We start from the raw sequence: 17,040 nt of genomic DNA, 5'->3' as shown, positions 1-17,040 counted from the left end.
GGGCGAGATCTTGTCCTCCAGCCGGGGAGGGCGCTCTCCAATCTCGCGAGATTTGGAACCGCTCGCAGCCGGCGCTCTCGCGAGAGCCGCGCGCGCCGCCGCCGTTCCCGCCGCTGAGGCAGCGGCCGCGCTCCCCCCGCCCTCCCTCCCTCCCCCCCTCCCGCGGCGGGGCCGCTCTCCCGTGGCCGCCCTCGCTTTTCTCTTCTCCGCGCGCCTCTCGCGAGGCTTCGGAGCCGCGCTGCCGCAGGCGCCTCGCGAGATCTCGCTCTCATCAGCGTGCCGGTGAGTGCCGGTGCGTGAGGGAACGGCGTGGGGCCCGCGGCCTTGCGAGGGGAGCGGGGGGGGGTTGAGCCGCTCTGTGGCGGGCAGGGCCTCTCCCCCCCCCCCCCCCACTTTACCCCCGGCCCCCCCTTCCCCCCCCCCCCCCAGTCCCGGTACGAGGCGGGATCCGTGAGGGACCGCCTCCCCTCCCCCACACGCCTCACGGAAATCTCGCGAGGCTTCTCTAAACTCCCGCCCCGCCGCTAGGCGCGCTCTCGCGAGAATTGGCCGCCGCGCCTCTCGCATTCCCATTGGCTGCCGGCTGCCTAGCCCCGCCTCCCTCTCGCCCCTCGGCGCCGCCTCCTCCCCGTCCCGCCGACCGCTCTCGCGGGACTTGCGGCGACTCTCGCGGGATCTCGGGCCGCGGCCGGGGCTCAGTGTAAGATGGCGGCGGCGGCAGCGGCGGGACGGGCCCGGGCCGGGCTCTGACCCCCCCCCCCCTGCTCTCCCCGCCCGCTCAAGGTACCGGGGCCGGCGGGGCGGGGGGCTCGGCCCGGTGCCGCTGCGGGGCCCGTGGCATAGAGGGGACGGCGGCCGGCTCCGTCATGAGGGGTCCGCCCCCCCCTCCCACCGCCCCCCCACTCCCCAGCGGCCTCCCGTGATTTTGGGGGCTCCTTTCCCTCCCTCACGGCCCCCCCTTCCCCCGATCCCCGCGGCCTCCCCCGCTACGGGATCCCCTGGCGGGGGCTCGGGCGCTCCCGGCCGAGATTTCGGCTGTTTGGCTGCCTCTCTGCTTTAATTTAGCTTTCTCACGTCCTCAGGCTTCTCCGGGATTTTAGGAGTACTTTTTTTATTTCTCGTTGTTTGGGGAGCCCGGTCTCATTCCCGCTCCCCCGCAGCCCCCTCCCATCACTCGGGGTCCCCCTCAGGGTTTTCCCCGCATTTTGGGGACCCCTTTAGGTGCCCCCCCTTCCCCATTCTCCAGGCCGTGTTTCCTGCAGTTCCCCGCCTTTAGGACCCCCCCCTTTTTCACATCCTTCAGGATTTGGGGGTCTCCTCATTGGCTCCCCGCCGCTTTTTCCTTTATTTCCGTTTTTTCCACATTTTACAGCCATTTCAGACCGGCGCTTTTAGCGTTAAATCCCCCCCACGCCGTGATTTGGGGAGGGGGGGGATCCCTATTTTCCCCCAAAATCCCCCCCTGTCCATCCCCCCCCCCCATCACTGGGGACCCCCCCCAAGCCCCTCAATATTTCACAGCCCCCTCCCCAATTTCCCCCCCGGCAGCTCCCGGCTCTCCCCCTCCCCTCGCAGCGACCGGGCCGGGCCGAGGATGGACTGGGAGTGATTCCCGGTAAGGGAATTTATTTTGGGGGGGGGGTCTCGCGTCGGGGAGGATTTTTTTTTTGGGGGGGGGGGTTGGAAAAAACGAGATGGGAGCTTCAGGTTTATTTTTGACGCTTCCCCCGGCTGGGGGGGGGCGTTTTTGGGGTGTCCCCCCCCCCCGATGTGATGCGTCACTGTCACCGAACCGGCCCGGCCGGCGGGGGGGGGGGGGGGCACCGGAGGGGGGGGCGGGGGAGCCCCGGCACGCGGCCGCCTCAGCCCTTAATTACAGCCCGTAATTACAGCCCTTAATTACAGCTCCCCGGCCCCCCCCCCCCGCCCCGCGGGGTTAATTGAGGTGGGGGGGCGGTGCGGTTTGGGGGGGCTCCCTGCGGACCCCCCCCGGGCACGGCGGGGTTTTGCACATTCATTGTTCAGCCGGTGCCGCGACGTCATCGGGCCGCGGCCGCCGCGGCGCCTGTCGGGACAGCGAGGCCCTGTCGGGACAGCGGGGCCCTGTCGGGATATCAGGAGTTCTGTCGGGATATCGGGGGTTCTGTCGGGACAGCGGGGCCCTGACGGGACAGAGGGGCCCTGTCGGGACAGAGGGGCCCTGTCGGGACAGAGGGGCCCTGTCGGGACAGAGGGGCCCGGTCAGGACAGCGGGGCCCTGTGGGGACAGCCAGGCCCTGTCGGGACAGCAAGGCTTTGTCAGGATAGCTGGGCCCTGTCGGGATATCTGGGCCGTGTTGGGATATCTGGGCCCTATCGGGACAGAGGGGCCCTGTCGGGATATCTGGGCCCTGTCGGGATATCTGGGCCCTGTCGGGATATCTGGGTCCTGTCGGGATATCTGGGCCCTGTCGGGATATCTGGGCCCTGTCGGGACAGGCGGAGGGGGGGCTTTGACCCTCTGGGGGTGGCCCAGGTGTGACCCCCCCCCCCCACGTGTGGGCACAGGCGGAGCACGAGGACCGGAACCCCCAAAATGAAAGTGGATCGGACGAAACTGAAGAAAACCCCCACAGAGGCGGTGAGAGCTCGGGGGGGGCTTGGGGGGGGCTCGGGGGGGCTTGGGGACACTCGGGGATGGGTTGGGGACACTCGGGGGGGGTTGGGGACACTCGGGGGGGGCTCGGGGACACTCGGAGGGGAATTTGAGATGTCTGGGGGTTTGGGGACATTGGGAAGGGAATGGGGGGGTTTGGGGACACTGGGGGTGTTGGGGACTCGGGGAGCATCGTGGGCAGTGATTTTGGGGACGCTGGGGGGGTTTGGGGACACTGGGGGGCGTTGGGGACCCCGTGAGGGGACAGTGCCGAGCCCCCCCGTGCCCCCAGCCCGCCGACTGCCGGGCCCTCATCGAGAAGCTCAAGGGCTGCAGCGACGAGCAGCTGGTGACAGAGCTGCAGCAGATCAAGACATGGAACATTGGCAAGGTGAGAGGGGACCCCAAATCCTGGAGGGGGGGCCCAAATCCTGGGGGGGACCCCAAATCCTGGGGGGGGCCCAAGACTCAGGGGGAGCCCCCAAAACGGATGGGGGGTCCCAAGACTGAGATGGGAATTTCCCAAGGGGTTCCCCTCGGTGCGTCAGGGCGGTGCTGAGCTCGTGCCCACAGCGGTCTCTGCCACGGGGGGGTCGCCCTGGGGCACCCCCAGAGTGTTCCTCAAATGAGGGGGGGTCCCTGGGCTTGGCTGAGCCCCCTGAGCTCTCAGTCCTCAGGCGGGGCCGTTCTGGAGTTTTCTGGAGGTTTAGAAATGTGAGGGGGGGTCTCTGAATCTCCTGCAGCCTTTCCCCAGTGTTGGGGGGCTGGGTTGGGGGGCTCAGGGGCTGGGTTGGGGGGCTCAGGGGGTGTGTGGGGCTGGGTTGGGGGGCTGGGTTGGGGGGCTCAGGGGCTCCAGGCCGTGCCCCCAGCCCCACATCTTCCCCCAGTGCGAGCTGTACCCCTGGGTGTGTGTATGGGGTTGGGTTGGGGGGCTGTGTTGGGGGGCTCAGGGGGTGTGTGGGGCTGGGTTTGGGGCTGGGTTGGGGGCTCAGGGGCTCCAGGCCGTGCCCCCAGCCCCACATCTCCCCCCAGTGCGAGCTGTACCACTGGGTGGACCTGCTGGACCGCTTCGACGCGCTGCTGGCCGAGGCGGGCCGGCCGGTGGAGGCCATGAGCTGGATGCTGGCCTGCGACCGGCCCGAGCGGCAGCCGCTCAAGGCCCTGCTGCTGGCCCTGCTCAACTTCACCGCCCTGCTCATCGAGTACAGCTTCTCCCGCCACCTCTACAGCTCCATCGAGGTGGGCAGCGCCCCTCCCCAGGTGTGCCGCGCCCCCCGGCACGCCCCGGAGCCGCCTCACACCTGTCCCACCTGTGCCCCGCAGCACCTGACCGCGCTGCTGGCCTCCTCGGACATGCACGTGGTGCTGGCCGTGCTCAACCTGCTCTACGTGTTCAGCAAACGCTCCAACTACATCACCCGCCTGGGCTCCGAGCGCCGCGGGCCCCTGCTGGCCCGCCTGCAGCACCTGGCCGAGGTGGGGGGCACTGGGGGCGCTTCTGGGGGGTTTTGGGGGTTTTTGGGGATTTTTTTGGGGATTTTTTCAAAGTTTTTTGGGGATTTTTTGGGGATTTTTTGGGGGTTTTTGGGGATTTTTTGGGATTTTTTTGGGGATTTTTTTGGGGGATTTTTTTTGGGTTTTTTTGGGGGTGGTTTTGGGGGTGGTTTTGGGTTTTGGGGGGGTTTTTGGGGGTTTTTTTGGGGGAGGTGGTTGGAGTTTTTTGGGGGGTGTTTTAGGGGTGTTTTTGGAGGTTTTTTTGGGGGAGTTTTTGGGGTTTTTTTGGGGGGGTTTTTGGGGATTTTTTGGGGGTTTTTTGGAGGTTTTTTTGGGGATTTTTTGGGGGATTTCTGGGGGTTTTTGGAGGTTTTTTTGGGGGAGTTTTTGGGGTTTTTTGGGGGGAAGTAATTGGGTTTTTTTGGGTTTTTTTTTTGGGGTTTTTTGGGGTTTTTTTTAGGGGGTTTTGGGGCTCAGCAGGGCGGGGCTGAGCTGGGCTGGTCTCCCTGCAGAGCTGGGGTGGGAAGGAGAACGGATTCGGGCTGGCTGAGTGCTGCAGGGACCTGCACATGATGGTGAGTGGTACCTGAGGCACCCAGAGCTCACCTGTGTCACCTGGGGCTGGCCTGGGGGTCCCCAGAGCTCACCTGGGGCTGGCCTGGGGTGTGACAGAGCTCACCTGTGTCACCTGTGCCTGTCCTGGGTGTCCCAGAGCTCACCTGTGTCACCTGGGGCTGGCCTGGGGGTCCCCAGAGCTCACCTGTGCCTGTCCTGGGTGTCCCAGAGCTCACCTGTGCCTGTCCTGGGTGTCCCAGAGCTCACCTGTGCCTGTCCTGGGGGTCCCAGAGCTCACCTGTGCCTGTCCTGGGGGTCCCAGAGCTCACCTGTGTCACCTGTGCCTGTCCTGGGGGTCCCAGAGCTCACCTGTGCCTCAGGGCTCCCTGTGCCACGTGTGCCATTGTCCCACCTCGGTGTGACCTGATCCCAGCCTCGCCTTTGTGCCCCCCTCACTGCCATCCGTGGGGTCCCCCCACCCCTCTGAGTGTCCCCCAGGGGAGGGGACCCTGCTGTGACCCCCCTGACCCCCCTGTCCCCCCCCCAGAAATACCCCCCCAGCGCCACCACCCTGCACTTCGAGTTCTACGCCGAGCCGGGCGTCGAGGTGAAGGTGGACAAGAGGGTGAGTGACCCTGGGGAGTGACCCTGGGGACACCTGGGGACACCTGGGGACACCTGGGGACACCTGGGGGGGGACATGAGCCCCCCCAAAACCACGGGGGCCCCCCCCTGACCTGCTGTGCCCCCCCCAGGCCACCAGCACCACCCTGCACTACATCCACATCGAGCAGCTGGACAAGGTGAGCTGGGGGGGTACCTGTGTTTGGGGGGGTGGGCTCGGCTCAGGGACCCCCCGCACCCTGCGCTGTCCCTGTGTCCCTCTGCCCCCCAATTCTGTCCCTCTGCCCCCCAGTTCTGTCCCTCTGCCCCCCAATTCTGTCACTCTGCACCCCGGGTTTGTCCCTCTGCACCCCAATTCTGTCACTCTGCACCCCAGTTCTGTCATTCTGCACCCCAATTCTGTCCCTCTGCACCCCAATTCTGTCCCTCTGCACCCCGGGATTGTCACTGCACCCCAATTCTGTCCCTCTGCCCCCCAATTCTGTCACTCTGCACCCCAATTCTGTCCCTCTGCACCCCGAGTTTGTCCCTTTGCACCCCAGTTCTGTCCCTCTGCCCCCCAAGTCTGTCCCTCTGCCCCCTGGGTTTGTCCCTCTGCACCCCAGTTCCGTCCCCTGCCCCCCAAGTCTGTCCCCTGCCCCCCAGTTCCGTCCCCTGCCCCCCAGTTCCGTCCCCTGCCCCCCAGTTCCGTCCCCTGCCCCCCAATTCCGTCCCCTGCTCCCCAATTCCGTCCCCTGCCCCCCAGTTCTGTCCCCTGCCCCCCAATTCTGTCCCCTGCCCCCCAATTCTGTCCCCTGCCCCCCAGTTCTGTCCCCTGCCCCCCAATTCTGTCCCCTGCCCCCCAATTCTGTCCCCTGCCCCCCAGTTCTGTCCCCTGCCCCCCAGTTCTGTCCCCTGCCCCCCCCATTCCCGCGCCTCCCCTCGCGCAGATCTCGGAGAGCCCCTCGGAGATCATGGAGTCCCTGACCAAGATGTACAGCATCCCCAAGGACAAGCAGGTGCGTGGGGTGACCCCCAGGGGACCCCCTGAGGCTCGGGGGGTGACCCCCAGACCCTCCCTGACCCCCCCAAACTCTCTGTGCCCCCCCCCCAGATGCTGCTGTTCACCCACATCCGCCTGGCCCACGGCTTCTCCAACCACAAGAAGCGGCTGCAGGCGGTGCAGGCGCGGCTCCACGCCATCTCCATCCTGGGTGGGGCTTCGTTAGGGGCTCCTTAATTGGGGGGTGGGCTGGGGGGGCCGGGGGGGCAGCGTGGGGTGACCCCTCCCTGCCCGCAGTGTACTCGAACGCGCTGCAGGAGTCGGCCAACAGCATCCTGTACAACGGGCTGATCGAGGAGCTGGTGGACGTGCTGCAGATCACCGACAAGCAGCTGATGGTGAGCCTGGGACACCTGTGCCACACCTGGGCTGGCACCTGGCACCTGGGCTGGCACCTGTGCCACACCTGGGCTGGCACCTGGCACCTGGGCTGGCACCTGGACAGTTACCTGTCACCTGTGCTCCTCACCTGTGCTGTCAGCCGTACTGTTAACTGTGCTGTCACCTGTGCTATCACCTGTATCCTCGTTTGTGCTGTCACCTGTACTGTCACCTGTATCCTATACTGTCACCTGTGCTGCCACCTGGGCTGTTGCCTGTGCTGTCACTTGTACCCTCACCTGTCCCTTCATCTGTGTTGTCAGCTGTTCTGTTACCTGTGCCGTCACCTGTACTCTCACCTGTACCTGTCAGCTGTGCTGCCACCTGTGTTGTCACCTGTACCTTCATCTGTACTGTCACCTGTGCCATCACCTGTGGCATTACCTGTCCTGTCAGCTGTTCCCTCACCTGTGCCATCATCTGTCGTGTTTCCCGTTCCCTCACCTGTTCCCTTACCTGTCCCTTACTGGTCAGCTGTACTTTCACCTGTCCTGCACCTGTTCTTTAACTGTGCTGAACATGTCGCTTCGCTTGTCTTACACCTGTCACCTGGTTGTGCTACACCTGTCCTGCACCTGTCGTACTCCTGTTGTTATACGTGTCTTGTGTGCGTTATTTCACCTGTTCCTTCACCTGTTCCTTCACCTGGAACATTTCCTGTCCCCCCTGCGCCCCTGACATGTCCCCCTGTGTCCCTCACCTGTCCCCCCTGTGTCCCTGCCGTGTCCCCCGTGTCCCTCACCTGTCCCCCTGTGTCCCTCACCTGTCCCCCCGTGTCCCTCACCTGTCCTCCTGTGTTCCTGACATGTCCCTGACATGTCCCCCTGTGTCCCTCACCTGTCCCCGTGTCCCTCACCTGTCCCCCCGTGTCCCCCCCGGGTCCCTGCCGTGTCCTCTATGTCCCTCACCTGTCCCTCTGTGTCCCTCACCTGTCCCCCCTGTGTCCCTGACGAGTCCCCCTGTGTCCCTCACCTGTCCCCCATGTCCCTCACCTGTCCCCCTGTGTCCCTGACGAGTCCCCCATGTCCCTGACGAGTCCCCCGTGTCCCTCACCTGTCCCTCACCTGTCCCCCTGTGTCCCTCACCTGTCCCCCTGTGTCCCTGACGAGTCCCCCATGTCCCTGACGAGTCCCCCGTGTCCCTCACCTGTCCCTCACCTGTCCCCCGTGTCCCTCACCTGTCCCTCACCTGTCCCTCACCTGTCCCCCATGTCCCTCACCTGTCCCTCACCTGTCCCTCACCTGTCCCTCACCTGTCCCCCGCGTCCCCAGGACATCAAGGCGGCGTCGCTGCGCACGCTGACGTCCATCGTTCACCTGGAGCGGACGCCCAAGCTGAGCAGCATCATCGACTGCACGGGCACCGCGTCCTACCACGGCTTCCTGCCCGTGCTGGTGCGCAACTGCATCCAGGCCATGATCGGTGCGTGCCGGGCCCGGGGGGCTCACCTGGGGGGGCCTGGCCCGCCCTGACCTCACCTGTCCCGCCCTTCCAGACCCTTCCATGGAGCCCTACCCCCACCAGTTCGCCACGGCGCTCTTCTCCTTCCTCTACCACCTGGCCAGCTACGACGCGGGCGGCGAGGCGCTGGTGTCGTGCGGCATGATGGAGGCGCTGCTCAAGGTGAGCCCCCGGCGCCCGGCGGGGCGCTCAGGTGAGCCTCGGGCACCGCCTGACGCGCCCGCCACGCCCCGCCCCGCCCAGGTGATCAAGTTCCTGGGGGACGAGCAGGACCAGATCACCTTCGTCACGCGGGCCGTGCGCGTGGTGGATCTCATCACCAACCTGGACATGGCGGCCTTCCAGTCGCACAGCGGGCTCTCCATCTTCATCTACCGCCTGGAGGTGCCGCCCCTGCGCCCCCCGGGCTGTTGTGGGGTCACCCGGGGTGTCTTGGGGTCACCCGGGCTGTTTTGGGGTCACCCGGGGTGTCTTGGGGTCCCTGGGGCTGTTTTGGGGTCCCTGGGGCTGTTTTGGGGTCCCCCAGGGCTGTTTTGGGTTCCCCGGGGCTGTTTTGGGTTCCCCCCAGGCTGTTTCGGGGTCCCTGGGGCTGTTTCGGGGTCCCCCCAGGCTGTTTTGGGCTCCCCCGGGGCTGTTTTGGGGTCCCTGGGGCTGTTTTGGGGTCCCTGGGGCTGTTTTGGGTTCCCCCCAGGCTGTTCTGGTGTCCCCCGGGCTGTTTTGGGGTCCCTGGGGCTGTTTTGGGCTCCCCTGGGGCTGTTTTGGTGTCCCTGGGGCTGTTTTGGTGTCCCCCGGGCTGTTTCGAGTTCCCCGGGGCTGTTTTGGGTTCCCCTGGGGCTGTTTTGGGTTCCCCTGGGGCTGTTTTGGGGTCCCCGGGGCTGTTTTGGGGTTCCCCCCGGGCTGTTTTGGGGTCCCTGGGGCTGTTCTGGGGTCCCCGGGGCTGTTTTGGGGTGCTGAGGCCCTGTCCCCCCCCCAGCACGAGGTGGACCTGTGCCGCCGCGAGTGTCCCTTTGTCATCAAGCCCAAAGTGCAGCGCCCGCCGGCCGCCGCCCTGCCCGAGGGCGAGGACATGGAGACGGACATGGAGGGTGAGCGGGGGGCCCGGCCGTGCCACCCCCTCCCCGCGGTGCCACCCGCGCCCCCCGTGACGTCCCCGTCCCCCCGCAGTGACCGACGTGGCCATGGAGAGCAGCCCCGGCCCCTCGGCCGAAGCCCGGCCGGACCCCCCGGCCCCGCCCGCCGCGGCCGGACCCAGCGGCGCGGCCGGCCCGGCCCCACGCGGCGGTAGGTGCCCCCCCCCGGGGCTGGGGACACGCTGGGGACGCGCTGGGGACGCGCGGGCGGGGGTCTCACCCCTCTGTCCCCCCGCCCAGGAGTGCAGTGCATCCCCCAGCGCGCGGCTTTGCTCAAATCCATGCTGAACTTCCTGAAAAAAGCCATCCAGGACCCCGCCTTCTCCGACGGCATCCGGCACGGTGCGTGCCACACCCGGGGGCGCTGGGGCTGGCCGGGGAGTGACCACTGACCACGGAGACCAGTGACCCCACTGACCGCTGAGCCCAGTGACCCCAGTGACCGCTGAGCCCAGTGACCCCTGAGCCCTGACCCCACTGACCGCTGGGCCCAGTGACCGCTGAGCCCAGTGACCGCTGAGCCCAGTGACCACTGACCTCACTGACCCCACTGACCGCTGACCACTGAGCCCAGTGACCCCACTGACCGCTGACCCCACTGACCACTGAGCCCAGTGACCATTGAGCCCTGAGCCCTGACCCCACACTGAGCCCACTGACCACTGAGCCCACTGACTCCTGACCCCACCAACCCCTGATCACTGACCCCACACTGACCCCACACTGATCCCCTGCCCCCCCTGACCCCTGTCCCCCCTGACTCCCCTGACCACTGACCCCTGTCCCCTGACCCCCCTGACCCCTGTCCCCACTGACCCCACACTGACCCCACACTGACCCCTGACCCCCCTGTCCCCATCCCCTGACGGCTGTCCCCGCTGTCCCCGGTGTCCCCTGACGGCTGTCCCCGCTGTCCCCGGTGTCCCCGCAGTGATGGACGGCTCTCTCCCCACCTCTCTGAAGCACATCATCAGCAACGCCGAGTACTACGGCCCCTCGCTGTTCCTGCTGGGTGAGCCACGCCCCGGCCCCGCCCGGGCAGCGCGGGGCGGGCCCGGCGCGGGGACCCCGCCAGGTGCCCTACCTGCCCTCAGTGCCCCCCTCTCTCCTCCGCCGCAGCGACCGAGGTGGTGACGGTCTTCGTGTTCCAGGAGCCCTCGCTGCTGTCCTCGCTGCAGGACAACGGCCTCACCGACGTCATGCTGCACGCGCTGCTCATCAAGGACGTGAGTGTGCCTCACCTGTGTCACCTGTGTCACCTGTGTTATCTGTGTCACCTGTCCTGTGTCACCTGTGTCACCTGCCCTGTGTCACCTGTGTCACCTGTCCTGTGTCATCTCTGTCACCTGTCCTGTGTCTGTCCCCTGTCCTGTGTCTGTCCCCTCACCGACGTCATGCTGCACGCGCTGCTCATCAAGGACGTGAGTGTGCCTCACCTGTGTCACCTGTGTCACCTGTGTCACCTGTCCTGTGTCACCTGTCCTGTGTCACCTGTGTTATCTGTGTCACCTGACCTGTGTCACCTCTGTCACCTGTGTCACCTCTGTCACCTGTCCTGTGTCACCTCTGTCACCTGACCTGTGTCACCTCTGTCACCTGTCCTGTGCCCTCCCCTGTCCTGTGTCTGTCCCCTCACCGACGTCATGCTGCACGCGCTGCTCATCAAGGACGTGAGTGTGCCTCACCTGTCACCTGTGTCACCTGTGTCACCTGTCCTGTGTCACCTGTGTCACCTGTTCTGTCACCTCTGTCACCTGTCCTGTGTTACCTGTCACCCGTGTTATATCACCTGTGTCACCTGTGTCACCTGTCCTGTGTCACCTGTGTTCTCACCTGTGTTCTCACCTGTGCTCTGTGTTGCTTGTCAGCTCACCTGCACCCTCACCTGTTGTACATTTGTACTTTCACCTGTGTTACACCTGTTGTGCATTCCCGACTCCGTCTGTTACACCTGTTGTACGTTTCTTACTCCACCTGTGTCACACCTGTTCCACGTTTGTGACTCCATCTCTTACACCTGTTGTACATTTGTTACTCCACCTGTGTTGCACCTGTTGTCCGTTCCTCACCTCATTTCTCCTTTCGCTGTTGTTGTGTTTCTCACCTGCGCTGTCACCTGGTCTCCACCTGTTCTGCATTTGTGTCCTCACCCGTCCCAGCCCCACCCCTGCCCCAGGTGTGCCCCCAGCCCCTCACCTGGCCAGGTGTGTCTGACCCCCCTCACCAGCCCCTCAGCAGCCCCTCAGCTGGCCAGGTGTGCCTGACCCCCTCAGCAGCCCCTCACCTGGCCAGGTGTGTCTGACCCCCTCACCTGCCCCTCACCTGGCCAGGTGTGTCTGACCCCCTCACCTGCCCCTCACCTGGCCAGGTGTGTCTGATCCCCCTCAGCAGCCCCTCACCTGGCCCAGGTGTGTCTGACCCCCCTCAGCAGCCCCTCACCTGGCCCAGGTGTGCCTGACCCCCCTCACCAGCCCCTCACCTGGCCCAGGTGTGCCTGACCCCCTCACCAGCCCCTCAGCAGCCCCTCACCTGGCCCAGGTGTGCCTGACCCCTTCAGCAGCCCCTCACCTGGCCAGGTGTGGCTGACCCCCCTCAGCAGCCCCTCACCTGGCCAGGTGTGTCTGACCCCCTCAGCAGCCCCTCACCTGGCCAGGTGTGTCTGACCCCACTCAGCAGCCCCTCACCTGGCCCAGGTGTGCCTGACCCCCCTCACCAGCCCCTCACCTGGCCAGGTGTGCCTGACCCCCTCAGCAGCCCCTCACCTGGCCAGGTGTGTCTGACCCCCCTCACCAGCCCCTCACCTGGCCAGGTGTGCCTGACCCCCTCAGCAGCCCCTCACCTGGCCAGGTGTGTCTGACCCCCCTCACCAGCCCCTCACCAGCCCCTCACCTGGCCAGGTGTGTCTGACCCTCTCAGCAGCCCCTCAGCAGCCCCTCACCTGGCCAGGTGTGTCTGACCCCCTGCCCTGTGCAGGTGCCGGCCACGCGGGAGGTGCTGGGCTCGCTGCCCAACGTGTTCAGCGCGCTGTGCCTGAACGCGCGGGGGCTGCAGAGCTTCGTGCAGTGCCAGCCCTTCGAGCGCCTCTTCAAGGTGCTGCTCTCCCCCGATTACCTGCCCGCCATGCGGCGCCGCCGCAGCTCCGACCCCCTCGGTGAGACACGGGCACCTGGGGAGGGCGGGGACACACCTGGGGACACACCTGGGGACACACCTGGGGACACCTGGGGACACACCTGGGGACACTTGGGGACACACCTGGGATGGGGGACACACCTGGGGACACACCTGGGATGGGGGACACACCTGGGGACACACCTGGGATGGGGGACACACCTGGGGACACACCTGGGAACACCTGGGGACACACCTGGGGACACACCTGGGATGGGGGACACACCTGGGGACACACCTGGGGACACACCTGGGGAGGGGTGGGGACACACGTGGGGACACCAGGGACACACCTGGGATGGGGGACACACCTGGGATGGGGGACACACCTGGGGAGGGGTGGGAACACACCTGGGATGGGGGACACACCTGGGGACACACCTGGGGAGGGGTGGGGACACACGTGGGGACACCAGGGACACACCTGGGGACACACTTGGGGACACCGGGGACACACCTGGGACACCGGGGACGCACCTGGGATGGGGGACACACCTGGGGACACACCTGGGAACACACCTGGGGACACACCTGGGATGGGGGACACACCTGGGGAGGGCTGGGACACACCTGGGGACGGGAGACAAAAAACCTGCTCTGTGACCCCCCAAACCTGCTCTGTGACCCCCCAAACCCGCTCTGTGACCCCCAAACCCGCTCTGTGACCCCCAAACCCGCTCTGTGCCCCCCCAAACCCGCTCTGTGCCCCCCCAAACCCGCTCTGTGCCCCCCCAAACCCGCTCTGTGACCCCCCAAACCCGCTCTGTGACCCCCCAAACCCGCTGTGACCCCCAAACCTGCTCTGTGACCCCCAAACCTGCTCTGTGCCCCCCCAAACCCGCTGTGACCCCCCAAACCCGCTCTGTGACCCCCAAACCTGCTCTGTGCCCCCCCAAACCCGCTCTGTGACCCCCAAACCCGCTCTGTGCCCCCCCAAACCCGCTCTGTGACCCCCAAACCTGCTCTGTGCCCCCCCAAACCTGCTCTGTGACCCCCAAACCCGCTGTCCCCCCCAGGTGACACGGCCTCCAACCTGGGCAGCGCCGTGGACGAGCTGATGCGGCACCAGCCCACGCTCAAGACCGACGCCACCACCGCCATCATCAAGGTGCCGACCCGGGGCCACCCCCGGGGGCTCGGGGACCCCCCCAAAAGCCATCCCCCCCCTAACGGGAGCCCCCTCCCCAGCTGCTGGAGGAGATCTGCAGCCTGGGCCGGGACCCCAAGTACATCTGCCAGAAGCCCTCGATGCAGAAGGCGGACGGGACGGCGGCGGCGCCGCCCCCGCGCTCGCCCCACGCCGCCGAGGAGGCGTCGAGCGAGGATGAGGAGGAGGAGGAGGTGCAGGCCATGCAGAGCTTCGGGGCCGCCCAGCAGAGCGAGGCCGAGCCCAGCCAGACGTGAGCGGGGCTTGGGGGGGGTCTGGGGGGCTTCAGGAGGGGTCTGGGGGGATTCAGGAGGGGTCTGGGGGATTCTGGAGGGGTCTGGGGATGACCTCGGGGCTCTGGGGGTGTCCTCAGGGGTCTGGGGGGATTCAGGAGGGGTCTGGGGGCTTCTGGAGGGGTCTGGGGGGATTCTGGAGGGGTCTGGGGGGGCTTCAGGAGGGGTCTGGGGGATTCTGGAGGGGTCTGGGGGGATTCAGGAGGGGTCTGGGGGCTTCTGGAGGGGTCTGGGAGCTTCTGGAGGGGTCTGGGGGTGTCCTCGGGGGTCTGGGGTGTCCCCAGGGGTGTCCCCAGGGGTCTGGGGGTGTCACCAGGGGTCTGAGGTGTCCCCAGGGGTCTGGGGTCTTCTGAAGAGGTCTGGGGTGTTCCTAGAGGTCTGGGGTGTTCTCAGGGGTCTGGGGGTGTCCCCAGGGCTCTGGGGTGCCTCCAGGGGGATCTGGGGATATCCCCAGGGGGGTCTGGGGGTGTCCCCAGGGGTGTCCCCAGGGCTCTGGGGGTGTCCCCAGGGGTCTGGGGTGTCCCCAGGGGTGTCCCCAGGGGTCTGGGGTGTCCCCAGGGGTGTCCCCAGGGGTGTCCCCAGGGCTCTGGGGTGCCCCCAGCCCCAGCAGCCGTGGTTCTGTGTGCTGGGGAGGGGTCTCACCCCGCTCTGCTCGCAGCGTGGTGGGCACGGAGGAGCGCATCCCCATCCCGCTGATGGACTACATCCTCAACGTGGTGAGCGAGGGCCGGGGGTCCCCGCGGCTCCTGCCCCCTCCCCAGGGGCTCCAGAGCCCCCCTGACCCCCTTCTGCCCCAGATGAAGTTCGTGGAGTCCATCCTGAGCAACAACACCACGGACGATCACTGCCAGGAGTTCGTGGCCCAGCGGGGGCTGCGGCCGCTCGTCACCATCCTGGGGCTGCCCAACCTGCCCGTGGACTTCCCCACCTCGGCAGCGTGCCAGGCCGTGGCTGGGGTCTGCAAATCCATCCTGGTACGGCCTGGGGGGCTGCAGATCATCCTGGGGGGCTGGAAATGCAGCCTGGGGGGCTGGAAATGCATCCTGGTACGGCCTGGGGGGCTGGAAATGCATCCTGGGGGGCTGCAAATCCATCCTGGGGGGCTGGAAATGCATCCTGGGGGGCTGCAGATCATCCTGGGGGGCTGGAAATGCAGCCTGGGGTCTGCAAATCCATCCTGGTACGGCCTGGGGGGCTGGAAATGCATCCTGGGGGGCTGGAAATGCATCCTGGGGGGCTGGAAACGCATCCTGGGGGGCTGGAAATGCAGCCTGGGGTCTGCAAATCCATCCTGGTACGGCCTGGGGGGCTGCAGACCATCCTGGGGGGCTGGAAATTCATCCTGGGGGGCTGGAAATTCATCCTGGGGGGCTGGAAATGCAGCCTGGGGTCTGCAAATCCATCCTGGTACGGCCTGGGGGGCTGCAGATCATCCTGGGGGGCTGGAAATGCATCCTGGGGGGCTGCAAATCCATCCTGGGGGGCTGGAAATGCATCCTGGGGTCTGCAAATCCATCCTGGGGGGCTGGAAATGCATCCTGGGGGGCTGGAAATCATCCTGGGGGGCTGCAGATCCATCCTGGGGGGCTGGAAATGCATCCTGGGGTCTGCAGATCCATCCTGGTACAGCCTGGGGGGCTGCAGATCATCCTGGGGGGCTGGAAATGCGTCCTGGGGGGCTGGAAATGCATCCTGGTACAGACCCAGATGACGCTCTCTGCGTCCCCTCTGTCACCCCAGACCATCCCACGAGCCCAAGGTGCTGCAGGAGGGGCTGGTGACCCCTCGGTGACCCCTCAGTGACCCCTCAGTGACCCCTCAGTGACCCCTCAATGTCCCCAATGTCCCCCCAGATGCTGTCCCACGAGCCCAAGGTGCTGCAGGAGGGGCTGGTGACCCCTCAGTGACCCCAATGTCCCCTCAATGTCCCCCCATTGTCCCCAGACGCTGTCCCACGAGCCCAAGGTGCTGCAGGAGGGTTCAGTGACCCCTCAGTGACCCCTCAGTGACCCCAATGTCCCCTCAATGTCCCCAGACGCTGTCCCACGAGCCCAAGGTGCTGCAGGAGGGGCTGGTGACCCCTCAGTGACCCCAATGTCCCCCCATTGTCCCCCCAGACGCTGTCCCACGAGCCCAAGGTGCTGCAGGAGGGGCTGGTGCAGCTGGAGGCGGTGCTGTCGGCGCTGGAGCCGCTGCACCGGCCCATCGAGGCTCCGGGGGGCTCGGTGCTGCTGCGGGAGCTGGCGGCCGCGGGGGCCGTGCCCGACGCCACGCTCTCGGCCCAGGCCACCCCCCTGCTGCACGCGCTGACCGCCGCCCACGCCTTCATCATGATGTTCGTGCACACCTGCAGGGTGGGACAGGTGAGAGGGGAGGGGGCTGGGGGGCGTGGGGAGGGGGGTTGGGGGGCTTTGAGTGGGGTTTGGGGGGGTTTCAGTGGGGTTTGGGGGGTTTTCAGTGGGGTTTGGGGGGGTTTCAGTGGGGGTTGGGGGGTGTGGGGAGGGGGTTGGGGGGGTTTCAGTGGGGTTTGGGAGCGTGGGATAGGGTTTGGGGGGTGTGGGGAGGGATTTGGGGGGGTTTCAGTGGGGTTTGGGGGGGTTTCAGTGGGGTTTGGGGGGGTTTCAGTGGGGTTTGGGGGGGTTTCAGTGGGGTTTGGGGGGGTTTGAGTGGGGTTTGGGGGGGTTTCAGTGGGGTTTGGGGGATGTGGGGAGGGGTTTGGGGGACGTGGGGAGGGAGTTGGGGGGGTTTGAGTGGGGTTTGGGGGTGTGGGGAGGGATTTGGGGGTGTGGGGAGGGGTTTCAGGGGGCTTGAATTGGGTTTGGGGGTGTTTGAATTGGGGTTGGGGTTGTGGGATGGAGTTTGGGGGGGTTTGGGGACGTGGGGGGTGGTTTGGGGGGCGTGGGGAGGGATTTTGGGGTATTTGAGTGGGGTTTGGGGGGCTTGAATTGGGTTATGGGGGGTTTGAATTGGGTTTGGGGTTGTGGGATGGAGTTTGGGGGGGTTTGAATTGGGTTTGGGGACGTGGGGGGTGGTTTGGGGGGCGTGGGGAGGGGTTTGGGGGGGTTTGAGTGGGGTTTGGGGGGCTTGAATTGGGTTATGGGGGGTTT

At 66.3% G+C, this 17,040-nt stretch overlaps 1 protein-coding gene across 4 annotated transcripts in view; it reads left to right on the top strand.

The window, feature by feature from the left end:
- The first annotated feature begins 66 nt into the window (after window positions 1–66).
- The window catches only part of HUWE1 (HECT, UBA and WWE domain containing E3 ubiquitin protein ligase 1), a 56,909-nt gene continuing 39,935 nt past the window's right edge, over window positions 67–17,040 (top strand). For 2 of the 4 annotated variants that reach the window (XM_086871152.1, XM_086871150.1), the window contains exons 1-26: window positions 67–282; window positions 1,549–1,615; window positions 2,548–2,620; window positions 2,928–3,026; window positions 3,668–3,874; window positions 3,959–4,111; window positions 4,642–4,704; window positions 5,232–5,309; window positions 5,440–5,487; window positions 6,238–6,306; window positions 6,402–6,501; window positions 6,588–6,688; window positions 8,003–8,153; window positions 8,227–8,354; window positions 8,436–8,576; window positions 9,166–9,277; window positions 9,357–9,473; window positions 9,563–9,664; window positions 10,254–10,334; window positions 10,442–10,548; window positions 12,296–12,473; window positions 13,510–13,601; window positions 13,682–13,893; window positions 14,592–14,649; window positions 14,731–14,907; window positions 16,051–16,296. In XM_086871152.1, the coding sequence (XP_086727278.1) occupies window positions 2,576–2,620; window positions 2,928–3,026; window positions 3,668–3,874; window positions 3,959–4,111; window positions 4,642–4,704; window positions 5,232–5,309; window positions 5,440–5,487; window positions 6,238–6,306; window positions 6,402–6,501; window positions 6,588–6,688; window positions 8,003–8,153; window positions 8,227–8,354; window positions 8,436–8,576; window positions 9,166–9,277; window positions 9,357–9,473; window positions 9,563–9,664; window positions 10,254–10,334; window positions 10,442–10,548; window positions 12,296–12,473; window positions 13,510–13,601; window positions 13,682–13,893; window positions 14,592–14,649; window positions 14,731–14,907; window positions 16,051–16,296 (2,865 nt within the window). In that variant the 5' untranslated portion in view covers window positions 67–282; window positions 1,549–1,615; window positions 2,548–2,575. Of the gene's footprint in view, window positions 283–643; window positions 784–1,548; window positions 1,616–2,547; window positions 2,621–2,927; window positions 3,027–3,667; window positions 3,875–3,958; window positions 4,112–4,641; window positions 4,705–5,231; window positions 5,310–5,439; window positions 5,488–6,237; window positions 6,307–6,401; window positions 6,502–6,587; window positions 6,689–8,002; window positions 8,154–8,226; window positions 8,355–8,435; window positions 8,577–9,165; window positions 9,278–9,356; window positions 9,474–9,562; window positions 9,665–10,253; window positions 10,335–10,441; window positions 10,549–10,912; window positions 10,993–12,295; window positions 12,474–13,509; window positions 13,602–13,681; window positions 13,894–14,591; window positions 14,650–14,730; window positions 14,908–16,050; window positions 16,297–17,040 lie in introns of those variants that run through there. The other 2 variants (XM_086871151.1, XM_086871153.1) reach the window with 2 other exon arrangements.

This window comes from Cyanistes caeruleus, chromosome 34 (assembly GCF_971803275.1).
Source record: "Cyanistes caeruleus chromosome 34, bCyaCae1.hap1.1, whole genome shotgun sequence".
NCBI lineage: Eukaryota > Metazoa > Chordata > Aves > Passeriformes > Paridae > Cyanistes > Cyanistes caeruleus.
This window is presented reverse-complemented; position numbering and strand designations above follow the sequence as displayed.